Here is a 24,736-nt window from a genome sequence, read left to right as displayed (position 1 = left end):
TAATCTTGCACCACATTTTCGAGCATTTCGGCTGGTATCTCACCATTGGTCATTGGATAATATTGTCTTCATAGGCCTCACTAAAGGCTGGTTTATCCATGTAGACAAAAGACTTCACGTAACCCCATAAAAAGTAGTCTAGATGCATCGAGTTAAAGCTCGTGTGTTGTGGGGCAAGTAACGCTGGCTTCGTTAACCATATATTGGCAAGCAGTTTAATATATATATATATTGGCAAGCATTTGATTGCATTTGAGGCAAACAAGGCCATCATAAATATCAATAAAAAGTACCGATAGTTAACTCTATTGATAATAACGTGGTGACCATCTTCATCTTTGAAAAAAGGGCATTGATTTCGCCGGTGCATTAATCGCATTAGATAGTGCATTTTTCGGGATATAATTTGTGAAACATATTTTTCATAAAGTAATTAATTTCAATTATTTGTGAACGTTGCTCTGGTGTAACTCTTAACGATGAAATGGTAACACAAACTGAGCAATTTTTAACTTGGCACATGACGTGAATGACTGTCGTGAGCAGGGATGCCAGGTTTGAAGACATGTCTTCATTTTGAAGACATTTGACTTACTGTGAAGACATTTGGTTTTGTGAAGACATTTTAAAGACATTATGAAATATGTGAAGATATTTCAGTATGATAGCGTATGTGAATTTTTGAGAGATATTATTTTCATAAATTTCTAACTATTGACGGGAAAGATCATCAAAAGAAGTAAGGCTTTTGTATCAGTGTCATTCGATCGCATTTGTATCAGTGTCACTTGTTTACTTTTGTTCTTAGTAATCAACAGAGACTTTTGCCTCGGATTTTGTTAGTGTTCAACTAGCAATAATCACACCTCGAATAAACCTCAATGGTTATGATATCGTCACTGCGCAAAGCTAGTCACGGGGTCATTCATTCGCGTTTTTCAATCTTTTCCAAGCAGAAAATCTACAAGTATATAGAATGAATTCAACAACGAGAGACTTTTAATGTCTCTAAAAGATATTAGTTCATTTGCACTAGAACATTTGAATGGTTGTAACATTGTATGCATAAACCGGGACGATATTCACTCAATCAACGGTATATCAGGCTTATTATCATTTCCAAACTCCTGAAATTTAGTTCGCAATATATTATTCTTGAAATATATTCTTTGTTCATATTTATTGAAATAAACTTCAAACCCAAGTTAAGTAAAAGTGCGCTATATAACAATGCCAATCAATATAAACATTGAATGAGCTATCAAACTTTGTCCAAATGTAAGCTATGAATTTCTATGTGTTTTCGATATGACTGTGAAGACGTTTGAAAACATTTTTTCGTACCATGTGAAGACATTCGAAAAAAATCACCTGGCATCCCTGGTCGTGAGCTGTCAGACATAAGTCGTAAACGTGAGACGTAAAAAAACTTATGTCGATTCAGAAGATGTAATTAACATTAGAACTAACGACAGTTGTTACATACCTATTTTTACCAAACCGGTTATTTTGACCGGTGTGATGTTTAGTTGTCAAAATATAAGAATTTGATAATAAAGTATATTCCATTCTAACATCGCAAGTACATGATTTTTTTTTCATTTATTTATTTAAGGCTCAGTAGCATTTTAGCTGTAACAGAGCCGAATTTTAATCGTGTACATGTCACATGGTTATCATATCTATAATTAGCACATTACACAGTTGCCATTCGCCAGTATTCCTTCTATACCATTACATATGATACATTCACACAGTAGCCATTTAGGCGTAAGAGTATTCTTTCTGTTCTTCCATTATCCAGTTGGACCACCGGACAGCGGAGACAGTTGATTGATCATTGTTGAGTTATTTATAGAACAGTAGCCCGATGTGTCTGGCAGAGCAGAGCATTTGTATGGATGAATCGATCTTATTTCGACCGTGGATCGATCTCCATCGCTGATGATTGTTGCCTGGACGTAACTTTTCTGTAACAACACAAAGATGGTCAATGAGGGCCCTGAGTTTTGAACTCACGATCGATCGCTTACTAAGTGAACGCGCAACCAATGTGGCTACGGAGACCCCCTCAAGTACATGATAAATACATCTATTTGCATAAAATATATATACACTCGACAAAAAAGCTAGAGAAACAGAGTGCAAAGTGCAAAGTGATTTTTAAAATGCTGTAACTTCTTGAAAAATCAACCTATAAAGATGAGATGCATATAATTTTGAAGCTTAAACTTTCTTGTTTTGGAATATGTTATAAACACATTTTTTCTGGGTGTATGTAGATGTAGTGGATAGAAATATCAGGAAGTAATGAAAAATGGATTTATTTCTGTTTTTCCAAACTTTTTGAAGACTAACACAATTTTTTGCTAACCATCTCAATAACAAATATAATTAATCTTATTAAACAGCTTTCATTTGATTGCTATATCATTCATGTAGGACCTTTACATAAAATGATATTTTTGTTCGAATGAAAAGTCACCCTTTAATCTGATGATAAATAATTCAATGAATAATTATCGCACCGCAAACGAAGAGGTAGTTTTGAAAACTCCAATAAATTTTGTAGGAAGTTAATTTGTTGCTTTGACGAAAAAAATTATTTGAATTTTTTGCATCAATTTAAAAAAAATGTGTCAAAACTATGTTTTTCATAGTGTTTTAGTCCGGTGGTTTAACTGGATAATGGAAGAACAGAAAGAATACTTTTACGCCTAAATGGCTACTATGTAATGTGCTAATTATAGATATGATAACCATGTGACATGTACACGATTAAAATTCGGCTCTGTTACAGCTAATATGCTAATGAGCCGGAATAAACAAATGGGATAAAAAAAATAGTGTTTTAGAAAATCTTCTGTAATTTTGCAAATATTGTAGTAAATTTGAATGTTAGTAGGCAAATTTTTAGCATAGTGTATCCCCTAAACTCCTATGACATTTCATATTGATACCTTCAGCCTTTTTTTCTAGCCGATCGATCAAAAATTAGAGCAACACTTAATCGCACACTGTACCAAAATTACAAAATGCTATGCGCATCCTCGAAATGAACGATTCGTAACTTTCGTTTTCATGCGTTTATGGGTAAGACGATTGTATGGAGAGATGATACTCACACATATAGTTTCGTATTCTCACATATACACACACTCCACCCTTCCAATTATTGCTTTGAAAATGCTGTTTATTTATATTCTTCCTGGAGTGCATTCAGCTTTTTGTGCAGATAGCTCCATCAGCAGAAATTTCGACTTGTTGGTGATCATTCTCATCCGACGATGAGGACAGTTTCAACATTCTTCTTGGTCTACGTAAATTGATTTTCTGGACTATTGCTCTCTGAGGAAACAAACATTTTTTTCTTATGATTGATCATCAGTATTTCAGATACTGGTCGAAATTCAGAATTTACTTTCATAAGCAACTTGATCGATATCAGAAAAGTCTTCTCTTGAATCTGTTACGTGCTCTAAAACTCTAGATATGTTCGGGCGCCTCGGCATTTTTGGATTAAGTTCTATAACTAGATAAAAAGAAATATTTAGAATATTGTTTTTTTCCCCTCAATCTAATACAAATATTCAAAATTTACTTACACTGCAAACTACTACAACTGTATTATTTTTAAAATCAACCCAATTGTCCATAATATTGTGAGTATTTCAACTACACTAATTTCAACATTACCTATTTCTACCATATACAACAACTGTCAATGAAAAAATAAAATTGCATCACAGTATATTAGGAAATTTTTGAAACATCCCAAATTTTGTGGTTCAGAAGCAGTAATTGATCCGAAAATTTTGATTGGTTGGCACCGTAGTGGCAGATTGACGTTTTTTCTAAGCAATGTTGGTATTAGAAACATTCAAAATCACGACCGGTCATTTTGACCGGTCGGTATAAACAGGTATACTACATATGTATGTCATAAAAAAAGGAAGTGAGAGATCTAAATAATTTATAATATTGATGAACTTATACATCAATATATGAATACATGAATATTTGAACTTAGAAAAAGTCATAACATCATTAAAAAATATAAAAAAGATTTCAATACAAAATCTTGCGAACAAACAATATAACCGGTCATTTTGACCAGTTGGTAGTTCTAGTGTTAAGAATTAATTTCATTTGTTGCTACCAGGGCTTATCGATTTCGAGAATTTCAATTTATTCCAGCAGGTACCATTTTGAGATATGGATAGAGTCGAACCGAATGACCTCGTGGAGTAACAGCACTCCAGAAGTCCAAAAGACGCGTACAATTTTTCTTCCATTTGAAGAAGCGCTTCTAGAATATAGACGACGTAATCATCACAAACACTTGGATTCAAAATCTATATGTGGCCTGAGAAATTCAACTGATATCCGCGCAGCACATTTCGAAATTTGCATCTAAACAACCGAACAACCGACCAAGTATGACAGTAGCGCAGAGTGATTGGCACATCACAACACGAGCGAGACGGCCACTTTCAATAATAACAGCAAAACGATCAAAAGCGGCATCCCCTTACATCAACCAAAGCCATTATTCAAATTAATTAGTCCGGCTTATGTTTCAAATGTTTAATCGATTCGGCTAGTGGTTTCTAAGCAAATTGCATTTCGCTTCGCTCCTTCGTACAAAACGCTCTTTAATGATTCAATTTCGAGTCCTCAATTCATCCATTTATTCAGCGGTGTTGGCTGACTTGGCTGTGGCAGCATCACTTTCATGGCAACTTGGTCGCCGGCTGAAATGCATTCGGCTGATTGTTGGATTGATTGTGACCGCCAAGTGACGGACGGATGAGGGTTCCTCTGAAGTGCAGCTTAAGCTGTCCGTCTGTTTGCGCTGTTTTGTTTGCAGTTTTGCCGCGCTGTAATATTAATTATTCACTATCTCTCCCGCGTCTCTCTAGTCGTGTGCTGACTGATGAATTTCAAACATTTCGTGGGTACGTCTAAGCAAGAGATACTTAATCCGTTACCATTTGGCGTTGGAAGTGTTTTGGCATACGATTAGTGTTGCCCACACCGTGCGTCTCCATTGAACATGTCATCGGAGATGGGCAACCGCGCGCCTCCACCACCCACTTTTGTAACCATAGAGGCACTTCAAAACACAATGCTACTCTCGTCCCGAATTCACATTCAATTGCTTCCTCGGTACCGGCACCGGATCGTGGCGAGAAATTTTCTATATGCCATCATTTCAAGCGAGATGATGGCGATGAAGGAGCGTGAGGACCCAGCGAGATGACGTTCCGTTGGACGATGCGAAAGAATTTCGCCCTTGCGGAATGGTAGAGACCGACACCGTACCGCATCGAAGCCGAATGAGAAAACAAATATCAAGCGGCAGATAAATCATTGTGCGAAATGAGGCATGTGGAAAGTAGATAAGCTCTGATGGTGTGAAAAATTTGTTCCCCTCTACATGGTCCTACTTTTTGGGACGACCGCCGGACGTTTGGTTTCGTAGCGATGAGCCAAATCGCACAACACAATTGGTGCAGCACCGGTTCTCGGGATGGGTGCGATGATTTGAAGATGAAATTATTTTCCAACATGTATTATTCCGACGGTTCACTTGAGGTGAATCATCCCTTCATATACGGGTTCAAAGAATTTCTGATGAAAAACAGTGTTCAGCTTTTATGAAAATTGACAATGAGCAAAGAATTAAGGAGAATGTTGCTACATATTTTATTGCAACAATTCTTAAAGTACATAAAGCACTGATTTTATCGATGCTTCCTAGAGCTGTTCAAAAGTGTGCGTTGTCCTGAAGAAAAATTATGTTGTTTTGCATTTTCTCACGAATGTTTCATTCAACTGACCCAAACGTTACAATAGTAGTATGAGCTCATTGTTTTCTAAGTTTAGGTGTAATCCATTTTAGCCGATTTCTCTGAACACTCACTAGCATCCAATCTGAAATGTTTGTTTTATCTTTCCTAAAGCACTTCAAATGTTGCAAATAAAAGGGCGTAAAAATCTACATCTAGGCGGCACTTCGATGATGGTTTTAAATTTTGCAATGTGAGTTTATATGAGATTTGTAGTTCTTTTCATAAATTACAATGTTGTAATGATTAAAAAATATTTAATTGCGATGAGTTTTGTAGAAATTTAATTCTGCGCAATTTCATATATAAAATGTTATTTTCTTACCTCTTTCAGTTGTGAAAACTGTATAAATCTATAAATAAGAATGGAAGGCCAAATGTGTTGGTAAGTGCAAAACCCGAGGAAGGAATGGTCCAATTTGAGTCATCCATATTTCGTTGTATTCGTCTCTTCCCGTAGATCAATATAGCGGAAAAAAATTGGAAAATTTGGAAAATTGAACTCCCATATGTTCTACAATTAGCTTAGCGTTATTAGTCCATTTGATGTTGGCGCTAACGAATTTGATTTTAGTTCGAAAGTGGAAAAGGATGTTCAGATGGAATAACGAAATAACGTCTCTACCTTTTCGATACAGATTTTTTCTGAAAATAAAAAAGTCGTTATGTACCTTAATGTTGCTTTGTTCGAATGTACCAATCTGTACTTTTTGACGAAAATCTGTACTCTGTACCGCCCAGACTCTGTACCAAAAATAACGAAAAAATCTGTACCTTTCCGGATAAATCTGTACGTGTGGTAACCCTGCTGGGGCTTCTTATTTACTATTTTTGTGGGCGTTCTTCACGGCGCTCTTTTTCCATAAGGGTGCCCATTTCCATTTTAGGATGGTCCGAAAAATCATGTTTTTCCCCATTTCTCCAAAAATATATATTTTTTAAATTCATAACTTTTGAACTACTGGACCGATTCAGATGATCGACATATTAAATTGAAGCCAATGAAATGGTCTATTAATGACACCTATTAGGGGCTGTCTACATATACCACGTGGACAACTTTAGGGGGGGGGGGGGGTAGGGGTTACGGAAATGTCCACGCTTGTCCACGGTGAGGGGGGAGGGGGTATAGACAATATCCACGTGGACACGTTGAATGAATATTTTGAAAAAAAAGGTTCACATCTGTGTTCAACAATATATGGATATTTCTGCATTCCGCATTTTCAATAAATTCATTCGTATTTATCGACAAAAATGATTGAGCTGTCTGATAGTGCTGAACATCTACATTATTCATATAGTTGAACTTCTTTGCTGTAATGTGTATTCTGAGAATGTATTTTAGAGTGTATCTTTGAGGCAAGCGGATTGAGCCATAATCAGCTATCCGCAAAACTGGTCTTCACCCGGAGAAAGTCATATTTGTATCTGCCGTTTTCAGATGCCATTGGAAAAAGGGCAAGAAAATCGAGTCATGGGATGGCATAAAAAGTATCCTGCACAGTTTTTTGACGAGAAAACAAAAGGTCTGTGAATCTTTCAAGAAGTTAAAACCACTCAAGTTTTTGTATTTCTCAGCGATCAGGAAAAGCTCGGTTGAATCGAAATGTTAACATTAACTATCTTCGTTAATTTTATGAAGGAGTGATAATGTTAAATGGGGAGTTACATCTGAATCTAAAGTTATGAAACACCGATACTTTGTTTTTTTTTTGAAGGATTACAAAACAATGAAGGTTACAAAGTTTATTTTATAAACGAAAATAGTCATTGTATACCATTTTATCATTTGGACCGATATCTTTCGCATCTCTAAAAGCTAAAAAAAATGAGTGGTGCTAAAGTTATGAAACGAAGTGTAGAATCGTATAAGTGTGTATCCTAAAAATTATGCTTTTGATTTTCCCCTAAATATTGGCAAAAATATTTCGAATAACCCTACAAAACTTACGAAGTTGTACAGAAAGATCATTGGTAGATTAGATTTTTGTAGTGCAGATTGATAATTAGACGAGGATAGATTTTTTTAAAAAAAAGTTAAGTGAACAGCATCAACTATTGGGGACAGATTATTTTGAGCGTTTATAAGATTGTCTATTTGAATTTGATTGTTCTATTCAGGAGCGAAACATAAAAAAAACAAAACCGCCAGTGTTTCATAACTATAGAACCAGATGGAAAAATCAGGAGTAGAACGAAATATTTCGGAATCATTTGTTCTTGTTTTTGTGTCAAAACCACCGTCAAACCACAATTAATAGGTAATTGGGCACCAGTTAACGAAATCCGGACGGTCTTCAGGGACTAGGGACTTCCCAGAACAAAACCCATTCGAGAATTTGTGAATTGAACTAAAAATGAGTTACGGATTAGAAACTGGTTGTAATTCATGCAAAATCGATTTAAATTTTGGAAAGGAGTGATAGTTTTCCATCTGGTTCTTTATTTATGAATCACTGGATTTTTTTGTTTTTTTTTTTTTTGAATCTTTAGCGCCTGAACAAAACAATAAAGTTCAAATGGCCTGTCTTATAAATGTTATTATATCCTACACTATATACTCCATTTCAGTCGGGAGCTTAAAAAACATTCCAGCTTACGAACTGAAACAGCTCAACCAGCTTACGTTGATTTATGACAGAAAATGTCCGAGACTAGATTCACTAGTGATGTTTCTAACTAAACAATGATACAAATAACTTCAAAAATTGAGTAATAGCGGTACTAATGAAGCTAACATTTTTATCAAGTAAAAACAGAGAATAGAAAATAAAAACTAATTTAAAATAAAATTTATACGCAACACAATTTTTCCCCGAATTTCGTTTCCAAGAAGAGAAGAAATGTCCACGTGAACAACAGAGGGAGGGGTAAAGAAAATGTCCACGCTTGTCCACGGAGCGGGAGGGGGGTGTCTAAAATCACTTTTTCTGTCCACGTGGTAAGTGGACAGCCCCTTACATGTTACATATTGAACTTGCAAAAAAAATGGATTTTATTTTCGTATTTATTGATTGTACAGAAAAACTTCGATATGACGTACATTTCACTTTCAAAATTGTGCGTTGTATCAAATTTTACGTCATATCGAAGCATAATGAGGAATTCAGGAACAAAGCTTATATTATTTATTGTGTTGCTGTTTTGGTAGAGTTAGTAAATAACGATGAAAAAAAAAAGACGGGTGGGTAATGTCGGGGACATAACCGGAGTGACGTAGGACTATACAAAGGGGACAGCTTTTGTTAAATATATATTTTAAATATATTGTTTTATTTTCTTCTCCTATCTACCTGAAAAATGGATTAGTTTACTGTTTACTCTTTATGAATATGTTGATGGTTCTGAAAAGAATCTTTGGTGTTGTGTTTTTGTTATCACTCGATATTCCCATGTTGTTCGGTTAAACCTTCCTGTTTAGCTATTGCGTTTGTCACTCGCCACAGCTTTCACAGTTGGAAAATTTCTTCCCATCCAGCTTGTGACATGTTGTTCAGTAAATTACATTTAATGCGACGTGCCGGAGAAACACTTTGCCACTCACTGAAACTAATTGTTGCCTTGATGAGCGCCGAACTGAAGCTGCTCTGTTCTTGATGCGGGTTTTCTGATTGTCGTGAGCAGCTTTGCAAGCCAACTCGAGCACTCCGACGGCCGAAACTCTATAATCGCTGTTAGGTATACTGGTGCTCCGGGACCAACCCGTTCGGCCTAGTTACCCTTGCGGAGCAATCAGTGAATGCGACCAACAGGGAACTGGAGACCTGCACGGTTCGAGTGAGACTTTGCCTTTCCCTTAACTTGTCCACCTTTGTTACGTCCACGATGCCGATGCCGTACAACCACACGGGTTTACGGTTTGAAAGAAAATAAGATATTTTTTTGGGGTCCGCGTGTTTTATACTCTAGCGGTACACACTCACAGGATAGAGACAAATCGGCGGACTCAGCCAGAGGGGCGAGTCCAACGAGACGAACGAATGAGCGAACGAAGGGAGCGATGGCAAAAAAATACATTCATTACGATTTGTTCGCTCGTTGGATTCACATGCAGGTTAAAAAGGGTCCTTTTCAGGATCACAAAATTATCTTCAATCTAAAGAGTTTATTGTTTTGTTATCACTCGATATCCCCATCTTGTTCGGCTAAACCTTTCTGTTTAGCGATTGCATTTGCCACTCGCCACAGCTTTCACAGTTGGAAAATTTCTTCCCATCCAGCTTGTGACATATTTTACAGTAAATTACATTCAATGGCACGTCGCATTACCACCACTCAGTATCGGATTGGAGGTAATTTTAACCTGTAATTGAACATTTGCGATGACAGTGGTACAGTGTCAACTTTCAATGTGGGGTCATAATTTGGACCCCGAACTCTATGTTTACAAAAATGTCCAACTAAATATGTCGCATTAAAGGTCCGTCCAATTAGCTAAATGTCGAGATAAGTGTAAATTACTGTACTTTCAATCTAGAAGCAATTTAAGAATTGGTGAAAATCAATAAGCTCAGAACAACTACCAAATTCACATATGATGAGTATGTGAATTTGGTAGCTGTTCTGAGCTTATTGACCCTGACAAACAAATTATGAAAAAATCAATTTGTGATTTTTTATTATTTTGGATATTGTTTTAGAAAGCATTGAACTGTATTTCCTAAACTCTTTTTTTGGAAGGTTTAATGGCCCTGAAAAGCGCCTTGTTTTATGGAATGGTTCCAATTTAGAAAACTTAGTACTCGTGGTTTTGAAAAAAAACCATTTCGAACGCCCTCGATGCCGCCTTGTTCTGGATTTGCCACCAAAGCAGTTTGTATAAAGAACAAACTTTTTTCTTCTGCTACCTGATGCCGTTTTGCGATTGCGTTTGCCACTCGCCACTCGCTGCAACTGCCTGTTGTCTTGATGTCCACCAAACCGAATGTGTTCTGTTTCGAATGCGGGTTTTCTTATCGTCGCGAGCAGCTTTGCCAGCTAACTCGATCACTTCGGCGGCCGAAACTATATAACGCCGGCTAGGTGGACTGGTGCACTGGTACTAACGCGCTCGGCCTAGCTACCCTTGCGGGGAACTCCAGATCAACACGGTTCGAGCGGGATTTTGCCTTTCCCTTCACTTTTCCTCCTTTACCATGTCCAGACATGGCTGCTTGGGTTGGTTTGTTGATGTGTTGTGATGCGAACCGATGTGGTGTACGGTTTGAATGAGAATGATAGTTACGGAAGGAAGGAAGGTCTTGAATTATAGAGACTTTAAACTTTTGCAGTTCATTCGTCTCTAGCCTTGAGGAAGGCCCTTTGAAAACTCTACTCTACTCTATTACTCTACTCCAGCGCTACCACCTCCGCCCTCTTGCCTTGAGAAAGGCACTCGATCCCTCGCCGTCCAGCTCGTCCAGCAACGATGTTGTCCAGTCGGTGTCCACACAAAGAATGATCGTTACGGCAGCGGAGCGTGGATTTTTAAGCTGACTGGCTGGCTCGAGAATTACGCATGTGTGAGACTGCGACCAATGTTTCGTTCATTTTTTTCTTTTTCCTTTCCAATCGTGCTTCATTCTATTTCGCTGCTGCTCTGGTTGCCCGTTTTGGTCGGTACGATTTGAGGAGCACAAAATGGACCAATCAAAAATGGGCACATAGTGCATTTTGACAATGCTTGATATTTCACAATTATTCAATTATTTATCTCAAGAAAAATGAAATGTTATTCGTTATGATAGATGCGTAGATATATTTCCTATCAATTGATGCAAAAACCTTTGCGATCTATTGAGAAATGCTCGAGTTATAAGCGTTCCAAATCTTGCATTTTTTCCTACTTGTTCAGTGCCTAGATTTCCATTTCACCCCCTATATCTTCCGGTTAGACGTAGTCCTACGTCAAAATCCAACTTGGAGATAAATCCAACCTTTCTCATGAGTTTTCCTTTCATCCTGTTGATTGAGGGTAGATAGATAAAATGACCGCTTGCTTGTTAAAAAAAAACTTTTTCCCTGTAACAGTGCCCTTTTTCCGATGTTTGGGAGACTTGTTGGTAGTTGTATGGACTATTCATATAATTCCCGTTCAGAATAAAAAATTTTTTTTAGAAAAATGAGTTTAAATTTTTAAATTTTTTTGGTATGTTTTTATGGAAGATTAAATTATTTCTTATATTTCATTCCCTAACTAAAACTTCGCAGTAAATTTTTAAGGTAATTTTTTTCGAAAAAAAAACTTGAAAAAGCTTAGCATTTCAAATAAATTCTAACTTTAAAACTGTAAGATCTATAGAATTTTGGTCAGACAATGAAATATAGGAAATTATTCAAGCTTCCATGAAAAAATAGCAAACGAAAAAATACATTGAAAAATATTTTGAAAATTAAAATTCACTTTTCCTAAAAACATTTTTTTTTTAAATTCCACACAAAAATTATATGCATAGTCCATGCAAATCGAAGCATAATGAAGAATTCAGAATCATAGGAACCAACAAATCTTCCATATATTCGAAGAAGGCCACTTTTACTTTTGGCAATTTTTGGAGATTTTTGAATTTATTTTTCAGTGTAATTTAAAAAACAATCTTAGTAGTTTTTTTTATGCAAACAGTTTCCTACATTTCATTCTTTGACCGAAATTTTGGAGATATTATAGTTTTTGAATTAGAATTTTTTGTAAGAAGTTGGCCCTTTTCAAAAAGTAGTTTAATTTTTGTTGGGATTTGACGTATGCAAAGTTGCTCAAATGACCAATCTCTTTACACCCACAACGTTTCACTGCCAACTCTTAAGACGAGTTGGCATGAAATTCGTCCATTGAAATTGTGTTCGTTATATCGGGGTAAAATGTACGTTATATCGAAGTTCCTAATCCTAATCTGAAGATGATCCGTTAATGCCGATTATTATTGAAAACATACAAAATGATAATTCTATCATGATACATTTCAACTGACAATTCTTTTATTTTTATCGCGCGTGCTTTTTATCTAACTTCAATCGTGACGGCGGAGTGTTATCTTTGGGAAATTGGGAAAATAACCGAGGAAACTTATCTAAAACCAATCATTTCGGCGATATGTTCCAGTATTCATCAAGCGTAGGCTTTTGTATAAATCTAATCGCCTCGACAGAGAGTTATCTTTGGGAAACCTGAGATGGTAATCGAGATAACTTTTCGAAGCTCAATCGGACCGGCGATATATTCTATATTTCATCGAATGCAGTCGATCTTCAACGAACTCCCATCACGACAGCGGACACTCTGTTCAGCCGGCAAAGAGATATTACCGTTCAAAGCCTCACACCCCGAACGTAACGCTGTCTTTTCCAAACACCCTTTCAAGTATTCAAATGAAAGACGTAGCCTACGTCAAAACGCTTTATCCATTTGATTTTGTAAATTTGTAAATTTGTAAATTTGTAAATTTGTAAATTTGTAAATTTGTAAATTTGTAAATTTGTAAATTTGTAAATTTGTAAATTTGTAAATTTGTAAATTTGTAAATTTGTAAATTTGTAAATTTGTAAATTTGTAAATTTGTAAATTTGTAAATTTGTAAATTTGTAAATTTGTAAATTTGTAAATTTGTAAATTTGTAAATTTGTAAATTTGTAAATTTGTAAATTTGTAAATTTGTAAATTTGTAAATTTGTAAATTTGTAAATTTGTAAATTTGTAAATTTGTAAATTTGTAAATTTGTAAATTTGTAAATTTGTAAATTTGTAAATTTGTAAATTTGTAAATTTGTAAATTTGTAAATTTGTAAATTTGTAAATTTGTAAATTTGTAAATTTGTAAATTTGTAAATTTGTAAATTTGTAAATTTGTAAATTTGTAAACTTGTAAATTTGTAAATTTGTAAATTTGTAAATTTGTAAATTTGTAAATTTGTAAATTTGTAAATTTGTAAATTTGTAAATTTGTAAATTTGTAAATTTGTAAATTTGTAAATTTGTAAATTTGTAAATTTGTAAATTTGTAAATTTGTAAATTTGTAAATTTGTAAATTTGTAAATTTGTAAATTTGTAAATTTGTAAATTTGTAAATTTGTAAATTTGTAAATTTGTAAATTTGTAAATTTGTAAATTTGTAAATTTGTAAATTTGTAAATTTGTAAATTTGTAAATTTGTAAATTTGTAAATTTGTAAATTTTTAAATTTTTAAATTTGTAAATTTGTAAATTTGTAAATTTGTAAATTTGTAAATTTGTAAATTTGTAAATTTGTAAATTTGTAAATTTGTAAATTTGTAAATTTGTAAATTTGTAAATTTGTAAATTTGTAAATTTGTAAATTTGTAAATTTGTAAATTTGTAAATTTGTAAATTTGTAAATTTGTAAATTTGTAAATTTGTAAATTTGTAAATTTGTAAATTTGTAAATTTGTAAATTTGTAAATTTGTAAATTTGTAAATTTGTAAATTTGTAAATTTGTAAATTTGTAAATTTGTAAATTTGTAAATTTGTAAATTTGTAAATTTGTAAATTTGTAAATTTGTAAATTTGTAAATTTGTAAATTTGTAAATTTGTAAACTTGTAAATTTGTAAATTTGTAAATTTGTAAATTTGTAAATTTGTAAATTTGTAAATTTGTAAATTTGTAAATTTGTAAATTTGTAAATTTGTAAATTTGTAAATTTGTAAATTTGTAAATTTGTAAATTTGTAAATTTGTAAATTTGTAAATTTGTAAATTTGTAAATTTGTAAATTTGTAAATTTGTAAATTTGTAAATTTGTAAATTTGTAAATTTGTAAATTTGTAAATTTGTAAATTTGTAAATTTGTAAATTTGTAAATTTGTAAATTTGTAAATTTGTAAATTTGTAAATTTGTAAATTTGTAAATTTGTAAATTTGTAAATTTGTAAATTTGTAAATTTGTAAATTTGTAAATTTGTAAATTTGTAAATTTGTAAATTTGTAAATTTGTAAATTTGTAAATTTGTAAATTTGTAAATTTGTAAATTTGTAAATTTGTAAATTTGTAAATTTGTAAATTTGTAAATTTGTAAATTTGTAAATTTGTAAATTTGTAAATTTGTAAATTTGTAAATTTGTAAATTTGTAAATTTGTAAATTTGTAAATTTGTAAATTTGTAAATTTGTAAATTTGTAAATTTGTAAATTTGTAAATTTGTAAATTTGTAAATTTGTAAATTTGTAAATTTGTAAATTTGTAAATTTGTAAATTTGTAAATTTGTAAATTTGTAAATTTGTAAATTTGTAAATTTGTAAATTTGTAAATTTGTAAATTTGTAAATTTGTAAATTTGTAAATTTGTAAATTTGTAAATTTGTAAATTTGTAAATTTGTAAATTTGTAAATTTGTAAATTTGTAAATTTGTAAATTTGTAAATTTGTAAATTTGTAATTTTGTAATTTTGGGATTTTGCAATTTTGTAATTTTGATATTTTGATATTTTTAATGGAAGAAACTCTCAGTGTCAGCGACTGCAACCGAACTATTTCACTATTTCGGAGCTTCACGAACACTCATTCAACGTTTTTTTTATTACATCTTTTATTTTTACAGGCTATTTACATAAGTTTAAAGGAGCCAAACTCTTAACTGTATTGTTACTAGCATATATATTTTTTTTTCCTTAATTCTAAAGTTAATAATGTAACCGATTACTCGCAGTCAACTCGAGTTTAGAAGAGCGACTTATTTTCTTCAGGAAAAGGAGGAACATATTAACTTAAGACACAAATGAATAAATAAATGAAGAAATTAAGAAATGAAAAAATGAAGAAATGAGGATATGAAGAAATGAAGAAATGAAGAAATGAAGATACGAAGAAATGAAGAAATGACGAAATGAAGAAATGAAGAAATGAAGAAATGGAGAAATGAAGAAATGAAGAAATGAAGAAATGGAGTTGATGATTCGGTTACTTTATCTTTTTTTTATTAAGTTTCAAAAGTGCAGTTTTGATAACAGTGTCTGAAACGATGTTTACGCTGATTGAAGTGAATGCTGATTGAAGTGAACGATTAAAGTTATATTATCGATTTATTGGTAACATGCCAGTATTCATGTTCCCAACTGTGAGGACGTTAGCCGGTTAACAAACTCAAACGATCAAAACTAATCACCATTCCTCGCTCAAGAGAAGACGACAAGTCTTAGTCTCTTCGAACTTAGATTTGATTGGCGGGCATCCTGATTGCATCAATCATAAATATTTTCTCTCGCACATACAAATATCCAGTTAACCAAGCAAAAAACTCCCACCAAACCAAACCATGGCTGCCGCTCAGAATGCAATGCAGCGAGCGAGCAAAAATGCACGACCAGCTAAGACCAGCAGCAGCTGTGGCTCTGCCTTGTGGGGGAGGGATCGACCGTATGCTGTTCCCGGGTATGCCCGGGTAAACGATATATTGAATTTATCGATGCGCGTGACTTTACCATTTATGAGTTACGGATTTCGTATTTCATCGCGTGGGCAGCAGTGGGATGTTTTCCTTCGTTCCTATGTTTTCTCCCCCTCAGCCACTACATGAAGAGAGCGAGGTGTGGCACTGGCAGGCAACGAAAAATTATGAGATGAAACTTTTCTCTAGTCTGGGTAATTTTAGTTCCTTGTGCGGAGGAAGTGAACGAGAGATAAAAAAAACTTACCCTGCAATATAAATATATTCCACAATCGTAATTTCATGGTTGAAGTGGAAAGTTTGGCAGGGCTATACTTTCTTCTTTCTGGGAAAGTTCATTATCATCGACCGAGGGGGGAAAGGAAGGAAAACTTGTTGCCGGCGATGCGATGGAAGCGCTCTGAATAGTGGAAAATGATATCGTCAAACAATACTGCAAAAAAGTTTACTTCCCCGAGCGGGTTTCCGGGCGTTTATCGCCGGGATTGTCTCCTAATTCCAACGAAGATTGAAAAGAAACTTTTTTTCTCGTTCTTCTCCCCTCGAATCGATTCACAGATAAAGTTCTTGAAGACCAAAGAGGGTACCGCCATGGTTCAAATGGGAGACGCCATCGCAGTGGAACGCAGCATCCAGCACTTGAACAACATTCCAATCGGAAACGATGGCTGCAAAATTCAGATCGCGTAAGTGGCTCCCGGTTCAAGGATCACTTGTGGCCGTGGAAGTTTCGTTCAATAAAATTTCCCCTTTCTCTTGTTGTTGCAGATTTTCCAAGCAAAATTATTTGTCAGAATCCACCAATCCTTACACTCTTCCGGATAACTCGATCAGCTTCAAGGATTACAGCGCCTCCAAGAACAACCGCTTCCTGTCGTTGACCCAGGCCAGCAAAAATCGCATCCAGCCACCGAGCAAGGTATACTCATTTTTAACATTCACGTGGCCGAAGTTATATATATTTTCCACTCTCTCTCATCCTTTTAGATCCTACACTTTTTCAACACCCCACCCGGCATGTCCGAGGATCAGCTGCTGACCGCGTTCACCAGCAAGGACTGCCACCCGGCACAGGTGCGAATGTTCCCGCTGAAATCGGAACGTTCCTCCTCCGGACTGGTCGAATTCCCGAGCGTGGCGCTGGCGGTGAACGCCATCATGAAGTGCAATCACAGTGCGATCGACCACAAAGGTGAGTCCTGAATAGGTGTAATTTTTGTAGCCACAAGTTTTTAGGTGTCATGAAAAATCAATTCACGTACTTTTGGATTGGATCTGTTCGTTCGTTCGTTCTTGAGTCACAAATTTTACGGCAGAACTCAGCCATATTCCGGGATGCTTGGAGACAATCATATCTCTGATTGAACATTCGAGACCGTCTATGATAGAATACAAAACATTGAAGCCAGCAGACATGGTCTGAACGAGCTTGCAGTGGAAATCGTATATGAAAGTACCGAGCTGATCAATCAGGGATGTTTAAGTTGTAGTGTTTATCCAAGATGAAGTCGGACTGTTTTGAAGTTTGACCACTTAGCAAAAATTGTAGCAGTTTAGCTGGGATGTGTTATCACATCCTCCGCTCAGATTGCTTCATACCTTGCGCAATCAGACTTCTTTGTCTCATCCAACTGCATTATGATCAGTGAATGAAATGAATGAAATTGAAAATTGTGATTTGAAAATTGCGTTGTTGAAACAGAACCCTTCGTTGGACAAAAACAAACATTTCGAAGTAAGAAAAATCAATTATAATAATAAAATAAAATATAAAAAATACAGTGCTATAATAGAAGTCGATGGGGATACTTATAATAAAATGATAGAGGCTCAATCAGTATTTTGCGGGTTTGAAAAATGTCGAGTTATTGATGGATTGAGGATTCTAAGATGCTTCAAATGCTGTGAATATGGTCACAAAATTGTCGACTGCCAAGCAAAACACAGCGTGTGTCCGAAATGTGACAAAGATCATGAATTTAAGGACTGTACATCCGAAGAAATTCAATGTTCAAATTGTAACAAAATTAAAAACGAACGAAGAATAGACATAGATACGAAGCATTTCGCGTGGAGTACAAACTGCCCTATATTCCTCCGAAACTATGAGAGGAAGAAGCAACAGGTGGACTTCTCTATTTAGCCACCCAAGAAAGGAGAACTGAAAAAATATGATGCACTTTATCTAAATGTGGCTGGATTACAGACACACTTCGACGAAATAGAAATATTGTTGTCCTACGAAAAACCGAAATTATTAATTATGGTTGAAACACATTTAACGGAATTGACTGATCTGAATGGATTCAATGTAGTTGGATACACAATGATTATTTGTTTGTCGAGATCTGCCCATACTGGAGGCGTATCTATGTATATTTCGAACCTTTTAAATTTTAAAGAAATTTTCAACGGAACATATGGGGACAATTGGTTTCTAGCCGTTGAAATCAGAGGATGCAAAATTTCAGGAATATACGCTAGAATATTCCATTCGCCTGGTGCTAGTGACAAGGACTTCTTAGAATTTCTGGAAGATGCATGGCTACAGCACATACAAGTATAGTAACAAAAAAGTTTTGTCATAACTGGTGATATTATATTAATGATATCAAACAGTTGTTAAATGACAGTGACGTAAACTTGTTTGCTGACGACACAGTGATATACATTGTTGCTGAGACATTGCAAGATTGCTTCGTCAAGATGAACCGTAAACTGCAAAACTTAGACGAATGGTTGAGATGGAAAAAATTTAAGTTAAACATTAGCAAAACAAAGTATATGGTAGTATCAACACGCAATCTTGACAGTGATAGTCTTAGTATAACTATCGATGGACAAACTGTGGAAAGAACCACATCAATCAAATATCTTGGCGTTATTCTTGACGAAACGCTGCGCATCGACGAAGATATAAACTATACTATGAAGAAGGCAGCTCAAAAATATGGAGTGCTTTGTAGAATTAATCGATTCTTGACCTTTGAAACTAAAATCACCATCTACAAAGCATTGATCGCTCCACATTTCGATTATTGTGCATCCGTGCTATTTCCCGCAAATAAGAGGCAAATGAAAAGAATGCAAATTGTTCAAAACAAGGCCATGCGCTTGATATTGAGATGCGAGCGATTTACTCCACGAAGATTTATGCTTGAATGCCTACAATGGATGTCAGTGGGACAGCGTATCAAATACTGCACTCTTACGTTCATATATAAAATGATTAGCGGTATGACACCGAACTATTTACAAAACACGATAACGTATGGAAGAGATATGCACCGATATAACACAAGACAAGCAAGTGACCTCAGAACCATGGACTTTCGAATGTCATGTACCCAAAACTCACTTTTTTATAGAGGATATCGCCTGTATAACACATTACCAAATGAAGCAAAGACAGCAACAAGCCTTCGAATATTCCGTAGTATTTGTAAGGAGTTTTTGAAGCATGATTTAGATTTTTGACCCTGCATATAATTAATATTAGTATGTAAGATGACGAAGTTTTAACGGATATTTGTATTTTCTTATCTTTAGACTATAATGATGATGGTTATTTTTTTCCTTTACCTGTAGACTTCAACTTAAACAATGCTTGTGAGATCTTCAATAGCTTGAGCCAGCGCGCGTTTGCAAACATAAACAACTTGAGATAGAACATATGAAAAACAATTATTTTTTTAATGAAAGTATTCAAATGGGTTTATTGTGGAAACCTGAGGTAAGCTAGGGATAGCTCAATCGGAATACTTGTAAATGCATCTTCTCAACAGATAATTATATCAAGACTTTTCTGTGTTGTGGCAGATCTCATTGCAGATTCAGGTTAACACGTTTATACCCCAGGTTGAATGTTGGGCCTGAAGTATCGACTGGAATCAGGCTTAGGTTTGCTCAGCTGTCTGGTCTCGAAAACGATTAACAGACTGTTTTCGGGTATCCAGTGAAGCGGGAATTTCTTTGTAAATTCAAGGCTAATGCTGACATAGGTATTGGATTCGATTCCTGATCGGTCAAGGATTTTTTCGGGTTGGAAATTTTCTTGACATGCCTTGGGATATGTAAAATAATGGGCCTGAAGTTAGGTTTGCTAGGCTAGAATTAGGCTTAGGTTTGCTCAGCTACTAGAGCTCGGAAACGATTGCAATTGCAGGCCGTGGCCGGGGATCTGATAAAGCGGGATTTCCCTTGTAAATTCATGGCTAATACTGACATAGGCATTGGGTTCAATTCCCGATCGGTCTAGGGTCTTCCCGGGTTGGAAATTCTCTCGACAAGTCATGGAATGAATACTTTAGATAAAGGCTTGAATTGTTCTTTCGATTAGTAATCTATGTCTGCGGGATAACCAGTCCGTTTTCTTTTCAATTGATTGTGCTCACTGGTTAGTATGATGTAATAAAGAAATACAGTAACTCAATTATTATCAATAAGATAGCTCGTCCTGCTCAAACCTTTGTGAAGGAATGAGGTGGGACCATCATCATCATCAGTATTTATAGCTGTCAGTAGGAAGACAGGTTACCGTTTGCTGTTTCGGGTATTTAGCTTAGCTGATCAGCGGGTCAATTCTATAATCGGGGTTTATACTACTTCCTGATAATGCGGTACCTGTTTAATCTGTTCTTTCAATACAACAGGCGGTAACGGCCATTGTGATTATGTATGGTGAAGAAAAGTTAGACTAAATATTGAACCAGCAACTTTCCTTGTTAAGACTCGGACCAACCTGCCATTTGGTAGCGCCATCCGCAGCATTCAACTTTGAGGGAATATCTCCACTTATCGACTCTATTTGTGGACAGGATTTCTCCCACACGGAATTCAACCAGAAGAGCGTCGTAGCGGAATCCGTCAAGCATAAGGGAGCATAGTGCAATCTGGAGCTCCAATTCAGACATTTAAACTGGTTTCAATGGCGTCACTTTACTTTTTGCAATGATGAGATAGCATTCGTGTTCAGAATCCCCGATGGTTCGCATGTAGATATCACAAGCATAGGCCTGCCGATTGACATCTACAAAAGCATGCCCCTTAGAAAGGTGGAATGAGTGTTGAACCACCTTAGAATTTTTTTCTTGCCCCCTAAAAACTCCACATGCCAAATTTGGTTCCGTTTGCTCGATTAGTTCTTGAATTATGCAGAAATGTATGCTTCATTTATATGGCAGCTCCCCCTTAAAGAGGGGGTGGAGTGTCTAACCACCGTAAAAACATTTATTGCACCCTAAAACCTTCACATGCCAAATTTGGTTTTGTTTGCTTCAATAATTCTCGAGTAATATAGAAATTTGTGTTTCATTTGTATGGCAGAGAGGGGGAGGAGTATCTAACCAAATCTCCAGATGCCAAATTTTGTTTCATTTACTTGATTAGTTCTCGAGTAATACAAAAATTTGTGTTCCATTTCTATGGTAGGCCCCCCTAAGAGAGGGGGGGGGACTATCTAACCACCGTGAAAACATTTATTGCACCCTGAAACCTCCATATGCCTAATTTGGTTTCATTTGCTTCATTAATTCTCGAGTAATGCAGAAATTTGTGTTTCATTTGTACGGCAGTCCCCCTAACAGAGAGGGAGGAGTATCTAACCACCATAGAATCATTTATTGCACCATAAAACCTCCAAATGCCAAATTTCGTTTCATTTGCTTGATTAATTCTCGAGTAATGTAGAAATTTGTGTTTCATTTGTATGACAGCCCTATGACAGGGGTCTCAAACTATCATGAAAACCTTCCCCGGCCCCAAAAACCCCTACATCCCAATTTTTATGTCGATCGGTTCAGTAGTTTCCGAGTCCATAAGAATCAGACAGACAGACAGTTTTGAGTTCGACGTCCCAAGAAGTCGACAAAAAAATTTTTTTTCGAGATAATACCAGATCTCGTTGTTTTATGCATTTTTAAGACATTTGACATCGAAAAAAAATTTCGGTTGTCCAAATTTCCTTTGCTCTCTCCTTGGAGGATTTCCGAGGATCAAAAAATCAAAACTTTGAGAGCTTTGAGGCATCCCTAAATCATGTCCGATTGAGCTGAAATTTTGCACAGGCCATTTTGGTTGGTTCTTTAAATTCGATAATTATTTTTTTTCCATACCTTCATTGCCTCTCAGGCCCAAAAAGTCGATTTTCGGCCAAAATTTTTTTTTCGAGCTAACACCAGATCTCGTCATTTTATGCATTTTTAAGACATATGGCATCGATAAAAAAAATGGATTTCCCAAATTCCCTTTACTCCCCCCCTTGAAAGATTTTCGAGGATCAAAAAACCAAAACTTTGAGCGCTTTAAGGCGCCCCTAAATCATATCCGATTGAGCTGAAACTTTGCACAGGTCATTTTTTTGGGCCAATTAACAACATATACATGGTCGGTTTTTGAAATTTAACATGACCATTTTCGCTGCCACCTTAATGTACACTTCACCGCAAGTATGCAATTATTACTTCGTAATTCTAACGCAAAAGTTTTATCAGGTGCAAAATCTGCAATACAGATTTTCCATTTTCTCTACAGATAAACAAGATTTTCCAGCTCGAAAATACAGATTTCAATGTGGCAACACTGTTCCTGACTATCTGTACAAGATTGTAACAAGTTTTTTTTTTCCAGAATCGGGTGTACAATACAGATAGTGAACAAAAAACAAAGAATATCTCGGTGAGAAATCCTCATGGTCAGGGTTGTTCCGTGGAAACGCTGTTGGTAAAACGTGTATAATCATGCAGTTATTTCGTGTGTTCTGCATAGTGCCAGATAGTAGCGGGATATAAACCTTATATTGAGGAAGAAAACTTTTGAAACAACCTATCATTTTCACATCAACGATTCAAAACAGTTATACGAGCTAAATTCTTATGATAGAATTTATGTCTCCAATGGAGTTCATTCATGGTTTAACGAAATATTTTATTGAAATTTTACTACAAAATGAAAAAAGGAAGTTCTTGAGTTGTACTGCAATTTTGCCGATTTTAGGAAAAAAATAATAGCGTCATTCTTATAAGTAGACATAAATTTGTTGAATTATACATGCACTTTTTTGTTGCAAATCTTGGGCCATCTTTCACACCGGTTGAAGATACTATCCTATCAAGAAAAAATTAGTGGGTTATATCTATGATATAACCGCAAGGTTCACGTGGAACTACCTTAGCTTAGCAATCATTCGTTTGTATTGATTAAATTCTTGATTGAATGAAACAGTTTCCAAATTCAATTGAGTTCAATATATTTGCTCTGTGAGTGAAAAAAATGAACAAATGCCGTGTAAAGTCAATTCATTTATTGTGATTGATTGTTCTTCGTTACAAGTAAATTTAATGACGGACCTTTTACGTTTGGTATGATGACTAGAACAAAATATATGTACGGAAGAATTATCAAACGTTTGATGAACCAGCCTAAGGCTGAAAATCTTTCCAATAAAGACAAAAAAAAATTATCAAACGATTATTTTATTTTACATTTCCCTCTGAAGTTTACATCCCAAAAGTGTACATACTTCTCGAATCTCGAATTTGCTTGAAACTGGGAAGTTCATTCGCTTCTAGTGGCTGCACGATTTTCCCAGGTTCCTAAGTTTAGAAGATCATGTTAGGACAGACATATTCCACTCTGCACAAAGGCAAGCGAGGACAAAAGTACTCGCAGTTTGCATTTATTTGCAGAGCCGATTTCCCCAGAAACCTCGGTTTTGAAGTCTGTGTTAGGGAAACACATTTCAATCGGAACAAAAATACCCCCGATTTGTATGAATTCGCAATGCCGATTTCCCCACGCTTCATGGATTTGATGTCTGTGTTAGGGAAACACATTCCAGTCGGAACAAAAATACCCCCGACTTGCATGAATTTGAAATACCGATTTCTCCAGGCACCTTGGTTTAGAAATCTCTATTAGGGAACACATTTCGGTGGGAACAAAAGCTCCCCCTACTTTCGTGTGTTCTTTTTGGCTTTAAGAGGGTTTAAACTTTTCAGTTCACTCGCCTCTAGGCTCTTTCGTGTGCTTGCAATGCCAATTTCGCTGCTTGGTTTTAAAGTCTGTGTTAGGGAACATTTTTCGATGAAGAACAAAAGTCCCCTTACTTTCATGTATTTGCAATGCCGATTTCCCCAACGCTGCTTGGTTTTGATGGCTGTGTTAGGGAAACCGTAAATCGGGCCAATCAAAACGATGCAGTTAGGGCGTTTAGATAACGCTTAATATTTTACAGTTATTCAATTGTTTATCTAATGAAAAACAACATTTTGTTAGTTGCGATAGATGCGTAGAAATATTCCCTATCAAGTGATGCAAACATCTCTCTTATCCAGTACGAAATGTTCGAGCTATAAGCATTCGAAATCTTTCATTTTTTCCTGCATGTTCTGTGTTTAGGTTTTCATTTTACCCTCCATATATTCCGGTTAGACGTAGTCCCACGTCAAAAAATTGGTTTCTCGTAGAAGAAGGTGGACGAGGTGTTATTCATGCTGTCCAACAGG

The 24,736-nt window shown here is 35.4% G+C and overlaps 1 protein-coding gene and 1 pseudogene across 3 annotated transcripts in view; one reads left to right on the top strand and one right to left on the bottom strand.

Moving 5' to 3' along the window:
• The window catches only part of LOC129769915 (heterogeneous nuclear ribonucleoprotein L), a 638,502-nt gene that overhangs the window by 592,954 nt on the left and 20,812 nt on the right, over positions 1 to 24,736 (top strand). For all 3 annotated transcript variants that reach the window (XM_055772452.1, XM_055772453.1, XM_055772451.1), the window contains 3 exons: positions 16,791 to 16,918; positions 17,001 to 17,151; positions 17,220 to 17,424. In XM_055772452.1, coding sequence (XP_055628427.1) covers positions 16,791 to 16,918; positions 17,001 to 17,151; positions 17,220 to 17,424 — 484 coding nt within the window. The remainder of the gene's footprint in view (positions 1 to 16,790; positions 16,919 to 17,000; positions 17,152 to 17,219; positions 17,425 to 24,736) is intronic.
• LOC129772184 (U4 spliceosomal RNA) lies at positions 793 to 911 on the bottom strand (annotated as a pseudogene).

This window comes from Toxorhynchites rutilus, chromosome 2 (assembly GCF_029784135.1).
Source record: "Toxorhynchites rutilus septentrionalis strain SRP chromosome 2, ASM2978413v1, whole genome shotgun sequence".
Taxonomy (NCBI): domain Eukaryota; kingdom Metazoa; phylum Arthropoda; class Insecta; order Diptera; family Culicidae; genus Toxorhynchites; species Toxorhynchites rutilus.
This window is presented reverse-complemented; position numbering and strand designations above follow the sequence as displayed.